The sequence below is a fragment of the Astatotilapia calliptera genome, chromosome 7 (genome assembly GCF_900246225.1).
Source record: "Astatotilapia calliptera chromosome 7, fAstCal1.2, whole genome shotgun sequence".
Taxonomy (NCBI): domain Eukaryota; kingdom Metazoa; phylum Chordata; class Actinopteri; order Cichliformes; family Cichlidae; genus Astatotilapia; species Astatotilapia calliptera.
Genome location: NC_039308.1, coordinates 37,982,746 through 37,996,381, shown reverse-complemented (window position 1 = coordinate 37,996,381; position 13,636 = coordinate 37,982,746). Strand labels below are relative to the sequence as shown.

Sequence of the window (13,636 nt, the reverse complement as noted above, 5' to 3'; positions counted from 1 at the left end):
CAGGCTGAGGACGAGAGGAATTATCACATCTTCTACCAGCTCTGCGCCTCTGCCAGCTTACCGGAGTTCAAAGACCTCGCCCTCAGTGAGTCAAAAGTTTGGGAGCTGTGTTTAGGTTGGACGATTATTATTAAATGGGATAAAGTATTAGTCTAAAGTTGCGCTTCTTTAAGTCGGCCTCAGGGTCAAATCGTTTGAGGATTATTGGTCTAAAAATGATCATTTTTCATCTCTGAACAAAAAAATTTATTTAGAGTTAAGGTTGAAGTCTTTTCCTGCTTCTTCATGTTACCAGGATTCAGCTCACTGCTGTGGAAGTTCAGTCAGTATTTATTCTGCCTGTAAATATTCACTTTCGTCTCATGATCGGTTCTTTCTCTCCTCCCTCAGCCAGTGCAGAGGATTTCACGTACACGTCTCTAGGCGAAAACATTTTCATCGAGGGCGTGAATGACGCCGAAGATTTTAAGAAGACCAGAGAGGCCTTCACGCTGCTGGGTAAGAGTCACGAGTCTGTCCCGAACACCATGTTTGGTGGTTCATCTTAACATTAAGATGTGGGATGCATGCATGACAATGAGACCATTTTCTGCTATTAAAAACAAGTAAAAGGATTTTAAATTTAAAACTGCTCTTCGTCTCCATGCTCGTAGTAAGAACTCAGACTCTGGATCAGTTGTAGTGTGACGCTGATGGTCGAGCTTTCACCATGTGCTGGTTTCAGATGCAGCGAAGCGTTAACAGAGACCTGCTGGCCCTCCTGTGACTCCCATAAACAGACACTTCAGTCATGTTTTTGATCTACAGGTATAAAGGAGAGCAGTCAGAACAGCATCTTTAAAGTCATTGCGTCCATCCTTCATCTTGGGAACGTCGAGATCTGCTCGGACCGAGACGGGGAGTCCTGCCACATTGCGGTACATCTACGGCCTTTCTTTCAGTCTCTTCTCAGCTTTTATCGACGCTCTGACTTTGACTCTGTTCGTGTTTCAGAGGAAGGACGTCCACCTGCAGCACTTCTGCAACCTGCTGGGTGTGGAGCTGCAGCAGATGGAGCACTGGCTCTGCCACAGGAAGCTTGCCACCACCTCCGAGACGTACGTGAAGACCATGTCCACCAAGCAGGCGACCAACGCCCGCGACGCCCTCGCCAAGCACATCTACGCCCGCATGTTCGACTGGATCGTAGAGCACATTAACCTTTCTCTGCAGACGTCCACCAAGCAGCACTCCTTCATCGGAGTCCTTGACATCTATGGGTACGAAGCCCTGCGTCTAACCACCTGCTTCACCTGCTGTTGTTTGTTTTGTTGACCTGGATAAGAAGGTGTCTGTGGTTTTTCATCAGGTTTGAGACGTTTGAGGTGAACAGCTTTGAGCAGTTCTGCATCAACTATGCCAACGAGAAACTCCAGCAGCAGTTCAACTCTGTGAGTTTTCTGATGAACTTTAATGTAAATTGCCACACCTCTCAGGATTTCACTGATTCAAACTGTTATCCTCCTACGTCCTCAGCATGTGTTCAAGCTGGAGCAGGAGGAGTACATGAAGGAGCAGATCCCCTGGACTCTGATCGATTTTGCTGATAACCAGCCGTGTATCGACCTGATTGAGGCTCGGCTCGGCATCCTGGACCTGCTGGACGAGGAGTGTAAAGTAAGACTGACCGTCACACACATTATATTTTTGTGATTTTGACATTAAAGTTCTTTTCTCCAAAACCAATAAAACTATAACACAAAAAGAACGCAAAACTGCTGTGTTGACTCTACTAAAGGATGGAATCAAGGAAAACCTTCAAAGTTGTCTTTGGATGCTGAACAAAAAAAAGTAACCATTTTAAAAAGATGAGTTTTTTGCTTTGCTTTTTAACAAGCTCAATAGAGTCTGCAGACTCAAACTAAAGGGGAGAGCCTTCCAGAGTCATACATACATACAGACATACAGGTGTAAAAGTTATTTGATGTATGCTGGTGCTTGACCATTCAGAGGCCTATAAGTGAGAACCAAGATCTTGATGCGTACTTTGGAGCTGGACGAGTAGCAGTGTGACGTGACAAAACTTTGGTGGTTTGGTCAGAAGTCTGGCAGCAGTGTTCTGTACAGTCTGCAGATGTTCCAGTGATGCTTTGTTTAAGCAGGTGAATAATGAGTTAAAGTAATCCAACCTTGAAAAAACAAAAGCATGAATAACAGTTTCCAGTTTTGCTTGTGAGATAATACTACTTAGGACATAGGGCTGCTCGATTATGGCAAAAATGATAATCACGATTATTTTCACTGAAATTGAGATCACGATTATTTGACGATATTTATTTAACCCTTTAAGACCTACTATAGAACCAAGTCCACCAGAGCTTATATTATTTTTTTACATGCTGTAGTGCCATTTGTGGGAGCATTTCAAGTTGCTATACATCAATACAACTGTTATAGCCCATATTTTAATAATATGTATGCATTAAGTGCATAGTAATTACATAAATTGCAAAAAAGTGCAATAAACTACAAAAAAAATTGAAAATCGCTTTTGTTTTGTTTACATATATTTCTACTTGGAGAAATTTAAGAGGTTTATCCCTCAAAACTTTAAATACAATAAAGTTGCAAAAAATAGTTTCCCACCACAGGAAATTTATTTTGAGTGTCTTCATAGTTTTATTTTGGAGATACAGCAATTTTTATATACTGCAGGAAAAACAAAAAACAATCCTATGATGCAAATTTGCAAAGAAAACAGCATGTGCATCATTTCACTGTGGGAAGTGTTACGAACAGCTGATAGGAACGGCAAAGCGTGTTTCTGGAATATTATGTTTTTGTTCCTGCAAGCGCTTTTTATGCAATTTTTGCAAAGCTATATGTGGAACGAAACCGTGACCGAGGACAAGCTGATGGCATCAGATGTAAGTACAACTCCTCCGGTTTCATATGGAAAACTAATTATTGCGCTAGCTTACACGGTTCAGGTTCTACAGGGATTTAACAATAGTTACGCAAAACGGAGCTTACTGCTCTGACCGGCTTTAAAGGGTTAACAATGACTTTAAAAAAATAATATAAAATAGTGTGCAACACCACTGAAGTTTTTTTTTTTTAAACTCTCTTTTCAACCAACGGCAGTCACTCTCCAAATAACTTCTGCTTAGCTTTCCGAGCTTCCCTCGGGTCCTCTTAATCAGCGGTCTCCAACCTTTTTTGTGCCATGGACCAGTTTATGCCCGACAATATTTTCACGGACCGGCCTTTAAGGTGTCGCGGATAAATGAGGGAGGGGCTAATAATCGGCTCAGTCATTTTTAATGATCGTTGAAAGCCCAGATCGTAATCGTGATTAAGATTCGATTAATTGAGCAGCCCTATTAGGACATATTGTAGTGGAAGTAGTAGTACTAAGTGATAAAAACATGAATGACTGAACGTGACCATCTGAAGTAAAACCAGAGTCAAAATTTACCCTGAGGATTCCTGATGGAAGACTTGGCATAAAAGGCTAATGGACCAAGATCAGGGGTCCAGTATTAGAGCTGTATGCTTTTCCGGAGCACAAACAAGAATTTCAGTATTTTCTTCATTAAGCTGAGAAAATGTTTATCCATCCAGCATTTTACACTGTCTAAGCACTTTTGTGAAACATGCCGTTTCGATACCTCGTGGGGATTAAGGCACTATTAACGGGTTTTTGGAGCCAGAAGGAAATGTTAAGTTATAAGCTAATGCTAGCTAGCTTGCTAGCTTGGTTGTTGCATCCACAAATGCCGGTAAATAATGAAATCCTAGAGCTACGCTCACATGAACTAAATTTCAGACTTCCTTACATATTAATGATCCGATAATTATTTTTAAACCGTCACCTGGTAGCTGGCCTGTTTTATACAGGCTCTTTAAGTCACCGTAACTCTGTTACCATTTGTGCTAGAGCGATAAAGAGTTCAAACTTCTTCAAAAACTCTCCAACAGCACAAAAACAATCCAGAGGTCCAGTTCAGAGACTATTTAGCTGAGGTGAAGAATTACAGACAGCTAACGACTACAGACAGCGTTTAATAGTGCAAACTTTAAACAGGTGAGTTATAAATGAACCAACCATTTCCACCCATCCATTTCCCTGTAAAGTTGTTATGAAGGAGAAAAAGGGCGATCGTGACTCAAGAGTTGGCAGTTCGCCTTGTAATCTGAAGGTTGCCGGTTCGAGCCCCGGCTCGGACAGTCTCGGTCGTTGTGTCCTTGGGCAAGACACTTCACCTACCAGCTACTGGTGATGGCCAGAGGGGCCGATGGTGTGAAATGGCAGCCTCGCTTCTGTCAGTCTGCCCCAGGGCAGCTGTGGCTACAACTGTGGTTTGCCTCCACCAGTGTGTGAATGTGAGAGTAAATGAATAGTGGCATTGTAAAGCGCTTTGAGTGTCTCGAAAAAAAGTTATATAAATGCAATCTATTATTATTATTATTATTATTATTATTATTATTATTATTAAAAAATAAGTCGTAGCGATCAAAACTGTTGATTTCTGTTCACTTTTGGAGCCTCCAGTGGACACTGGAGGATGTGCGGTTTTTGGCGTCAATGCTGGCTTCATTTTCGTGTCCTGGAATCGGAAACTTAGTTTCATGTATCAAATATGCTTTGTTTAGATTGAAAGTTTGAGCTCATCACTCATAAAAACAACGTTTTTCCACAGACGTGAGACATCTGCTTATAATCTTATTCTTGCCTTATTTTTTTGAGCGCTTGCAAACACTTTGTCCTTTTTAATGGGTTGTGTGGAAAATGTAAGATGGAGAACTTTCCTGTAATATTTAGAGTTTGATGATCCTCGGGCCCTAACTCTTAGGGCTGTGATGAAATGGGGTTCATGTCTGCTCCAGTTTTCCCGAGCTGCTGCCGTGTTTAGACTGAGTGTCGGAAACTCTGCTGAGTGCTGCACTTTCTTGCACCTCTCTGGTGCTTATCTGTGTGTTTATCTGGTGTAAATCTCTCAGATCAGAGCTGATGATTTATTCATCCTCTCTCTGTCTTTGAAGTTATGATGATAATGTGGGACAGCACTGGAGGAGGAAGTAAATGTGTAATTCAGCGCTCAGGTAGCCTGAATAGATCTCCTCCATGAGCTGTTGTGTAATCTGTTTGTGTTTCAGGTGCCAAAGGGGACGGATCAGAACTGGGCCCAGAAGCTCTACAATAAGCACTCCAGCAGCGCTCACTTCCAGAAACCTCGCATGTCCAACATCTCCTTCATTATCATACACTTCGCTGATAAGGTGAGCCAAGGACTCCTCCACCAGCTGTTTGATGAGGTTCAGAGTTTGAGTATCCAAACACTGTACTCTCAGAGGAAACCCGATCTTTTTACTGGTTTTACAGAACTTCACAGGATGTCAGCGAGAGTGAAAAACAGAGCTGAAAATAAGCAGAATAGGTCAGCTTTAAAGTTTCCAGAGTCTGGGGGCGGAAATGAATGAAAGTGATCATCTGAAGGCAGAGTTGTCTCCACTGACAGATTAAAGCCGAGGACATTCACCCCCTGCAGAGGGTATTAAAAAGAGTCCTTCTCATGTCCTCAGGGTTTCACTTCACAGGAACGCGGATTCCTTAAACAGTCTCCTCAGGCTGTGGTCCAGCTGTTTATCACATTATAAAAACATTGAAAAGTTTCATATTTACATCACTTGGACAGATCTAGAATTGGAGAAATCGTATTAAGGTCCTTTTGGCTAATAGGGTGTATTTTAAAATACATGACAGCATACACCCTGGGCAGGTCTCCTTTCACACTTACAGTCAAGCTTAGAATGACTAAATAAAGCCTTGATCATGATCACTATGAAATATCTAGATATGTGTTTTGCGTTTGTTTGTGAGTTTACAGTCTGAGTCCATCTGCTTATCTTCATCTGATGGTTGACGCTCAGCTTGCCCTCTCTGCAGGTGGAGTATCAGTGTGATGGCTTCCTGGAAAAGAACAGAGACACCGTCTACGAGGAGCAGATCAACATCCTGAAGGCCAGCCAGGTACGAACCAGAACCAGGACTTTCTTCCTGTGAGATCAGAGACTCCAGCTCCGCGTCATCTGTTTAAGCTGCACATTTTGCACATTTTTGTAATTTGTGATGACAAATGATCATTTTGTCCTTCCTGCTGGTTTATTTGACCTTTATCTGGGTTTGTTAGTGTAGCAGGAATTCAATTTGCTTGTTTCTGATGAACTGGTGAACCTGAATCTTAAGATTATGCATGTCACATTTCTTTGACCTCCTTTTCTTTTTCTTTTTTTTTTCTTCCCCTCAGTTTCAGCTCGTCGCCGACCTGTTTAGTGACAAAGACGACGTGACCCCTGCAAAGTCTGCCAGAGTGAATGTCCGAGCGCTGAAGACGGTTCCCAAAGCTCCGAACAAAGAGCACAGGAAGACGGTGGGGCATCAGGTGAGCTCTGCAGGACTTTCAGGAGCATTGTGGTGCTTCCTGCTGCTGTTCTCACACATTTCTGTGTTTTTAGTTCCGGACGTCTCTGCATCTGCTCATGGACACCCTGAATGCTACGACTCCTCACTACGTGCGCTGCATCAAACCCAACGACTTCAAAGAGGCCTTCTCGTGAGTCAGCTCGTCTCGTTTTCTATTTGAATCAAAGGAAGTGATCTGAGGTTGTACACGCTGAGTCAGTTCAAAATGCTGACGAGTTCATTGTGGCGCAGCCCAACAGGACGAGCAGGTCTGATATCACAGAGGTCATGACGAACAGGTTCTGCATGGGCGTGAGAACATCGACCTGCTCAAACAGGATCCACTTCCAACTAAATTCTTATTTATTCAAGCAAAAAAAAAACAAACCCAAAAAACAGCCTGAACCAAACCAGTAGCCAAACCGCTCCTCTCTCTCCAAACGCAGCGAGCCGCATTCTTCCACAACAGCTCACTTCAAAAATAAATGTTTCACTAACGGCCGTCACAGCGAGCAGCGCCGCAGAATGTTTACACCAAAGGGATTCCCCCTAAAGCACGTTTTCCTACAAGTCACAAACACACCAGGAACAACACGTGTGCCTCACAATAAACATGCAAATTTACTTAAAAGATGTCCATCAGTTCAAATTAATTCGCAAACTTAATGCTGCATAGTTTACATCAAAAGATTCTTATTATTGTTACTAGAAGTAGTAGTAATAGTAGATGATGAAGAAGTAGTAGCAGTCTGTTAATCCTCTCCACTTAATCTTAAAATAGGTTCTTCTGTGCACTGTGCCGATGTTGGTTTATATTTGAGTAATGACAGGATTCATTTTTAGGATTCAGACCGACTACAAACAGCCGTGTTATTATTATTTTTCTGAAAACAATCACATTTCTGTGAACATTTTCAGCTAAGTTCAGTTGTCAGCTGTCATCGTGTTTGTGTCTGCTGATGCTGCTCAGCACAAACCGCTCTGTGTCAGCGCGGGGAAATTAAATAAAGCGCCTCAGTCACATGTCTGACTCCCACTCGGCTCTCAGCTGACCAACTCACTCAGTCTGCTGTGAGCTGACTCTGCTGCCGTCCCGATGAAGAGGATGAGGTGAGAGGAAGAGTTTGGGCTGCGGGACTTAAAATCGTTCTGTTTTGGGGGGGTTGACGCGTTTCTTGTTTTGCAGGTTTGACTCGCGGCGAGCGGTGCAGCAACTCAGAGCCTGTGGAGTCCTGGAGACGATCCGGATCAGCGCGGCCGGGTATCCGTCCAGGTGAGTCCAGCTCAGCTGTCATTCAATCATGTGACCCCTCACCTGGTTTAAGTTTCATGGTCAGAGCGGTAGGAAAATCCAGCAGCTCTCTGCTTGTCTGTCTGCTCCATTTCCTCGAGGCCTGAGGAGAAGTCTGTGCCGCCATAATGATCTGAAATCTAATAACCAGTCATGCGAACGAGAAACAGAACTCTTGTTTTTGACAGTTTAACCAACATGACGTGAAGTGAAATCACAGTTCACAGAACTGATGCCCGCATGTGTCGTGTGTCGCTCCTCCAGGTGGACGTACCCAGATTTCTTCAACAGGTATCGAGTCCTGATGAAGAAATCAGACATGACGACAGCAGACAAGAAGCTGGTGTGTAAAAACCTGCTGGAGACGCTGATCAAGGTGGGAAACACATTACTTCTACCTAAATAAAAATGAGCCTGTAAGTTTAAATATAACATAAACTTTCTGTTTCAACGCTTGATAATTTGTTGTTTGTAAAGCTTTTATTCACATTTTGCACACCAAATTTTTAGGTCAACTTTAACGAAAATGTCATTAAACTTGTCTGCATTTCATGTAGAGGGATTCTTTCGTGTGTGCTTCCACATGTCTCACACATTTATTTATTTGGTAATTACTTTAATCGGCCTCACCCTCGTTTAAATCCGTCTTTCAGGAGCCTGACATGTTCCAGTTTGGAAAGACAAAGATCTTCTTCCGAGCGGGTCAGGTTGCGTACTTGGAGAAGCTCCGGACTGACAGGTTCCGCTCGGCCTGCATCAAGATCCAGAAGACGGTTCGAGGCTGGTTGCAGAGGATCCGATACCGCAAGATCCGCAAGATGGCCGTCACTCTGCAGAGATACGGCCGAGGATACATGGCCCGCAGGTGAGCCCACACCAGGAACTCTGTGAGTGATTCAGTGAAGAGGCTAGAAAATGAGCTAAACTTCAATCAGCCGATATAATTAATGATCATCCAGAATTAAACTGTTTTAATTTACTGTGTAAAGATCAAATTAATCCATGCTTCTTTATTTTCAAGTTCTTTGTGTCAGCCAATCAGAAATTGAAACTTCACCGCCGCCATGTTTAAGGTCACATTGCAGCGAATCATGTAGTGATGTTAATGAATGTTCGTCCTGCAGGTACGCTGACTTCCTGCGTCAGACACGAGCGGCCATCATCTGTCAGAAGCAGTGCCGCATGGTGAGAGAGAGACGCGAGTTTCTGAGAGTGAGACGCGCAGTGGTCACCATCCAGGCGTACGCCAAAGGGATGTTCACCCGCAGGATTTACCAAGAGGTACAGCCGCCATCACTGCTCGGTGTTAGCAGCGACAAAACTGCAGTGTTAAAAAAAAAAAAAAGCAAATAAACAAGCACAGAGACAGAAATCTGCATAAAATAAAAACAGCTTCATTAAACACTGAGTCTAACTTTACTGAAGTTTTCATGAAGCCGTGAGCAGAAATATGAAAATCTGCTCTTACAAACATGGATGTTAAGTGTTAAACATGCAGCTTTTAAGTGCCTCATGAAGCAGCTGTGGATGAAAGAGAAGTTCCTCTTTACAGGAAACCCCTGAATGGAGCTGGGACATGTGTTCATAAATTTCTGTGTTTGTTATGTAATCGTTGGACTTTCTGTCCCGTTCTTTACTCTGTATGAACTTCGAGTCTTAAAGCCGATTCTTTGGGAAGAAGCGGCTCAGTTTTTGATGTCTCATTAAACTGGAAACAAAGTTAGAGGAGGAATGTGGTCAGGCGGACGCTCTGAGTGAGTGGATTTGTGTGTCTGTGCGTGCTGTTAGTCCTCCAACCATCTCCTACATCTGCTTCTACAGTTCCTGCTGCATCACAAGGCGATGATCATCCAGAAGAATGTACGCGGCTGGATGCAGAGGAAGCAGTTTAGACGAGCACGCAACGCCGCCATCACCATCCAGTGCGCCTTCAGACGCATGCACGCCAAACGGCAGCTGAAGCAGCTGAAGATCGAAGCTCGCTCTGCCGAGCACCTGAAGAAGCTCAACACGGGCATGGAGAACAAGATCGTTCAGCTGCAGAGGAAAATGGACGACCAGGTACGCCACCAAGCGTGTTTTTATTCTGAAGCTAGTCTGTTAATTACACACAATAAAACATGCCGAGTTGTATTAAAATGGAGGTCGTCCTATTTGATAATATTCAGTCTTCTAAAGGTTTAGCTGAGCAGCAGCTTCAGGAGTTGGTGTCCACGCTGCTTCTGTAATAATGTGAACATGGGGTGCATAAAGGTCATTTTAGTTTAGGTCGTCGGAGTGAAGAGATGGTAGATAAACAGAAATGTGTATTGATGATACAAAAGTGGGTTTTTATAAGACTTTGAACTGTCCCACCCAACACCAGCTTCCTCTAAGATCTGTTAAGTGTCTTCAGTGGACAGTATATCAGAGTACACCACATCTCCCCCTAGTGACAAGCAAGTGTAGGTGCAAGTTCACAAACTGCACCTGTTTAATTAAACCTATAGATCAGAGTCGATCTGTGACGTTATGTTTACGTGACTACACACAGACAGCGTTTCTCCAAACAACTCGAACATAATGTTTCCACTCATGTCCTCTCCTGTGCAGTGATACTGCTTTAAAATGCTTTTTACTTTTATTTTTTTTGTCTGTGAACAGTCATGCGGACTAATGTCAGATGCTCTGAATCATGTTTTAAAACTATGCAAAAAGATGAGCAGAAGTAGATTCACATGATTCCAGTGAAGTTATTTTGGGTAAAGAGCTTATTAAATAATTCAATCTAAAATCAGCACACAGGAGAAAAGTCTGTTAAATACAATTCTTTTTCTTTTTCTACTATAATCCTTTAATAATCATCACGTGTGAGCTCCTGTGTGCAGCGAACATGTTGATGAATAGGATATAACGATCCAGGTCTAAGTCGTTGATTAGCAACAATAAATATGAGTTATGATGAAGTATTGGACCAGTGCACATTACTTTGTAACAAAGGCTGTGATGTACATGATAACCTCACTGCTGCTTCACCTGCTTCAGTCCAAAGAGCTCCGCACTCAGAACGAGCAGCTACAGACGGTAAACACCTCGCTGGGCTCAGAAGTGAACAAGCTGCAGAAGCAGCTGGAGCTGCTGCGCAGTGAGCAGGAGGACGGAGGCCAGGTGAGGTCGCTGGAGGAAGAGCTGGAGCACTTGAGGAAGGAGCTGGAGGAGGCGCATGCCCTGAGGAACAAGATGGAGGAGGAGCATATCAACGAGAAGATGGACCTCACACAGGTGGGCGAGGGAGACAGACCGACAGACACAGCACACGTCCTGTCAGGCTATTTTCAATTCAATTCAGTTTTATTTATATAGCGCCAAATCACAACATAAGTCGCCTCAAGGCGCTTCATAGATACAGAGAAAAACCCAACAATCATATGACCCCCTATGAGCAAGCACTTTGGCAACAGTGGGAAGGAAAACCTCCGGCAGAACCAGGCTCAGGGAGGGGCGGCCATCTGCTGTGACCGGTTGGGGTGAGAGAAGGAAGACAGGATAAAGACATGCTGTGGAAGAGAGACAGAGGTTAATAACAGATATGATTCAATGCAGAGAGGTCTGTTAATACATAGTGAGTGAGAAAGGTGACTGGAAAGGAAAAACTCAATGCATCATGGGAATCCCCCGGCAGCCTACGTCTATTGCAGCATAACTAAGGGAGGATTCAGGGTCACCTGGTCCAGCCCTAACTATATGCTTTAGCAAAAAGGAAAGTTTTAAGCCTAATCTTAAAAGTAGAGATAGTGTCTGTCTCCCGAATCCAAACTGGAAGCTGGTTCCACAGAAGAGAGGCCTGAAAACTGAAGGCTCTGCCTCCCATTCTACTTTTAAATACTCTAGGAACAACAAGTAGGCCTGCAGAGCAAGAGCGGAGCGCTCTAATAGGGTGATATGGTACTACAAGGTCATTAAGATAAGATGGGGCCTGATTATTTAAGACCTTGTATGTGAGGAGCAGGATTTTGAATTCAGAGGCTTTGCTGCAGTAAAAGTGCTCATACTGCACAGTAAAAATACTCTCATCAAGAAAATGTCCTGCAGTGAAAGTCAAATTATATGAATATGATCAGAAAATATTACTTCGAGTATTAAAAGTAAAAGTATTCACTGCAGAAAAGTTTCCTCGGTGGGATTTCAGTGTGCTCGCTGTTCCAGCTTTGACTCATCAGAGGTGTTTAAACTGATTCAGTGTTACTGTTGTAAAACCGGCACACAGCGACGCGTGTGTGTGTGTTTCAGAGGGTGGATGAGCTGGAGAGAGAAAACTCCCTGCTGAAGAGCGAGAAGGAGGAAATGAACCGACGCATCCTGCAGCACTCAAAGAGCACAGAAGGTAGGTTACCTGGAAAACACACCTGGATTAAGATGTGTGCAAGCGACACACTCACACAAGAGTCTCTCTGTCTGCAACAGGAAACACGAGTCAGACCGAGTGAGTCACTTTTCCTCTGTGACTGTCTTTAAGCTGAGAACAATGATTTATTGATGCCTTCCTGCAGGCTTGCTTCTCAGTGGCCAATGGAAACAGGAAGTAGGAACGAAGGTGAATTCAGTCAGAAAGTCCGACTGGAAGCAGAATAAAATCGAAAAGTTTCAGAGACTAAAAGATGACTATAACACACACACACACAACTTGCCTTGTAAGTCTTAGTGAGGACATCTAATTGACAAAAATTCTTTCCCTAACCATCAAAAAATGAATGACTAACCCAGGTTATGGTTAGCCTAAACTTAACTGTAACCCTGAGACTAAAACCACATTTTGAGTCTCAAAAATGCCCGACACGACAAGTATAGTAACAGTCAAATTTTTGGTCCTCACAAAGATGTATAATTACACACACACACACGGACGGACACACACACACACACACACACACACACACACACACACACACACACACACACACACACACACACACACACACACACACACACTTCAATCAAACAGTCTTCACAGTTTATTTCCATTCGTACTTTCACTAAATGAGTTCTTTCAGCCTGGTGGCAGCGAGCAGTGCAGGAAAAACAAACCAGACTGGAGACGCATCAAATTTATTTACTTAGTTATTTAGTTTTGTTTGTTTTTATCCAAGTGGAGCGATTACTGCTGAAACCACAGGAAGCTCTACAGCTCAGCGTGTTCTCGTGATGGACCTGCTGTGTCCTGGTGATGGACTTTTCCTTCCTGGTTTTAAATGGAAAGTGTTTAAGTGCATCTTCTTATGGAGCATTTATAGAACTTAAAGCAAGCACAATTAGAACATTCAGTTACAGTTCAGAGCTTTATCATCGACGTGAATTTAGCACCTTCATGTTTGGGAACTTTTTTTTTAGCTTCTTTTGAAGTGAAGCAGGCTGTGAAGAGTTTACAGCTTTACTCACTGAAAGCTGCCGTTCATTGATGGATGTGTGTGTGTTTCAGAGGAAGTGAGCAGTGTGTCTCTGCAGTCGGAGCTGGATAAGGAGAGGGAGCGCTACCAGAACCTCCTCAAAGAGTTCTCCAGGCTGGAGCAGAGATATGACAACCTGAAGGAGGAGATGTCGCTCAACAAGGTGACCTCCTGACCTCAGAGAGACGTCATCACAAACACACTCACACACTGACGTTTATATTTGGAGGGCAACAATGAACTCCAGGTCATGGTGCAGTCCTTTAGTCATTCTCTGGTTTAGAGTTCTGAATTAGGAGAAGTGAAAATATCTTTTTCTTTCTTTCAAACAAAAAAAAGGCTGATATTTCACAGTTCTTCCAAGTGTGTTTGAAGCAGAGAGCTGGATGTTGTTCAGTTCGGTGCTCACATCTGTGGAGATCTAACTGATCATATTCAGTTTTTGTTTCATTCAGAAAAATATCCTGGGACCTAAAG

General features: G+C 43.2%; 1 protein-coding gene across 2 annotated transcripts in view; it reads left to right on the top strand.

The window, feature by feature from the left end:
- Positions 1 to 13,636, top strand: part of myo5b (myosin VB) — a 49,103-nt gene that overhangs the window by 21,860 nt on the left and 13,607 nt on the right. For both annotated transcript variants that reach the window (XM_026174640.1, XM_026174641.1), the window contains exons 7-24: positions 4 to 85; positions 391 to 498; positions 808 to 917; positions 994 to 1,259; positions 1,349 to 1,430; positions 1,516 to 1,656; positions 5,140 to 5,262; positions 5,930 to 6,013; positions 6,291 to 6,425; positions 6,499 to 6,596; positions 7,632 to 7,718; positions 8,001 to 8,112; positions 8,390 to 8,601; positions 8,861 to 9,017; positions 9,558 to 9,797; positions 10,761 to 10,997; positions 12,006 to 12,099; positions 13,192 to 13,322. In XM_026174640.1, coding sequence (XP_026030425.1) covers positions 4 to 85; positions 391 to 498; positions 808 to 917; positions 994 to 1,259; positions 1,349 to 1,430; positions 1,516 to 1,656; positions 5,140 to 5,262; positions 5,930 to 6,013; positions 6,291 to 6,425; positions 6,499 to 6,596; positions 7,632 to 7,718; positions 8,001 to 8,112; positions 8,390 to 8,601; positions 8,861 to 9,017; positions 9,558 to 9,797; positions 10,761 to 10,997; positions 12,006 to 12,099; positions 13,192 to 13,322 — 2,499 coding nt within the window. The remainder of the gene's footprint in view (positions 1 to 3; positions 86 to 390; positions 499 to 807; positions 918 to 993; positions 1,260 to 1,348; positions 1,431 to 1,515; positions 1,657 to 5,139; positions 5,263 to 5,929; positions 6,014 to 6,290; positions 6,426 to 6,498; positions 6,597 to 7,631; positions 7,719 to 8,000; positions 8,113 to 8,389; positions 8,602 to 8,860; positions 9,018 to 9,557; positions 9,798 to 10,760; positions 10,998 to 12,005; positions 12,100 to 13,191; positions 13,323 to 13,636) is intronic.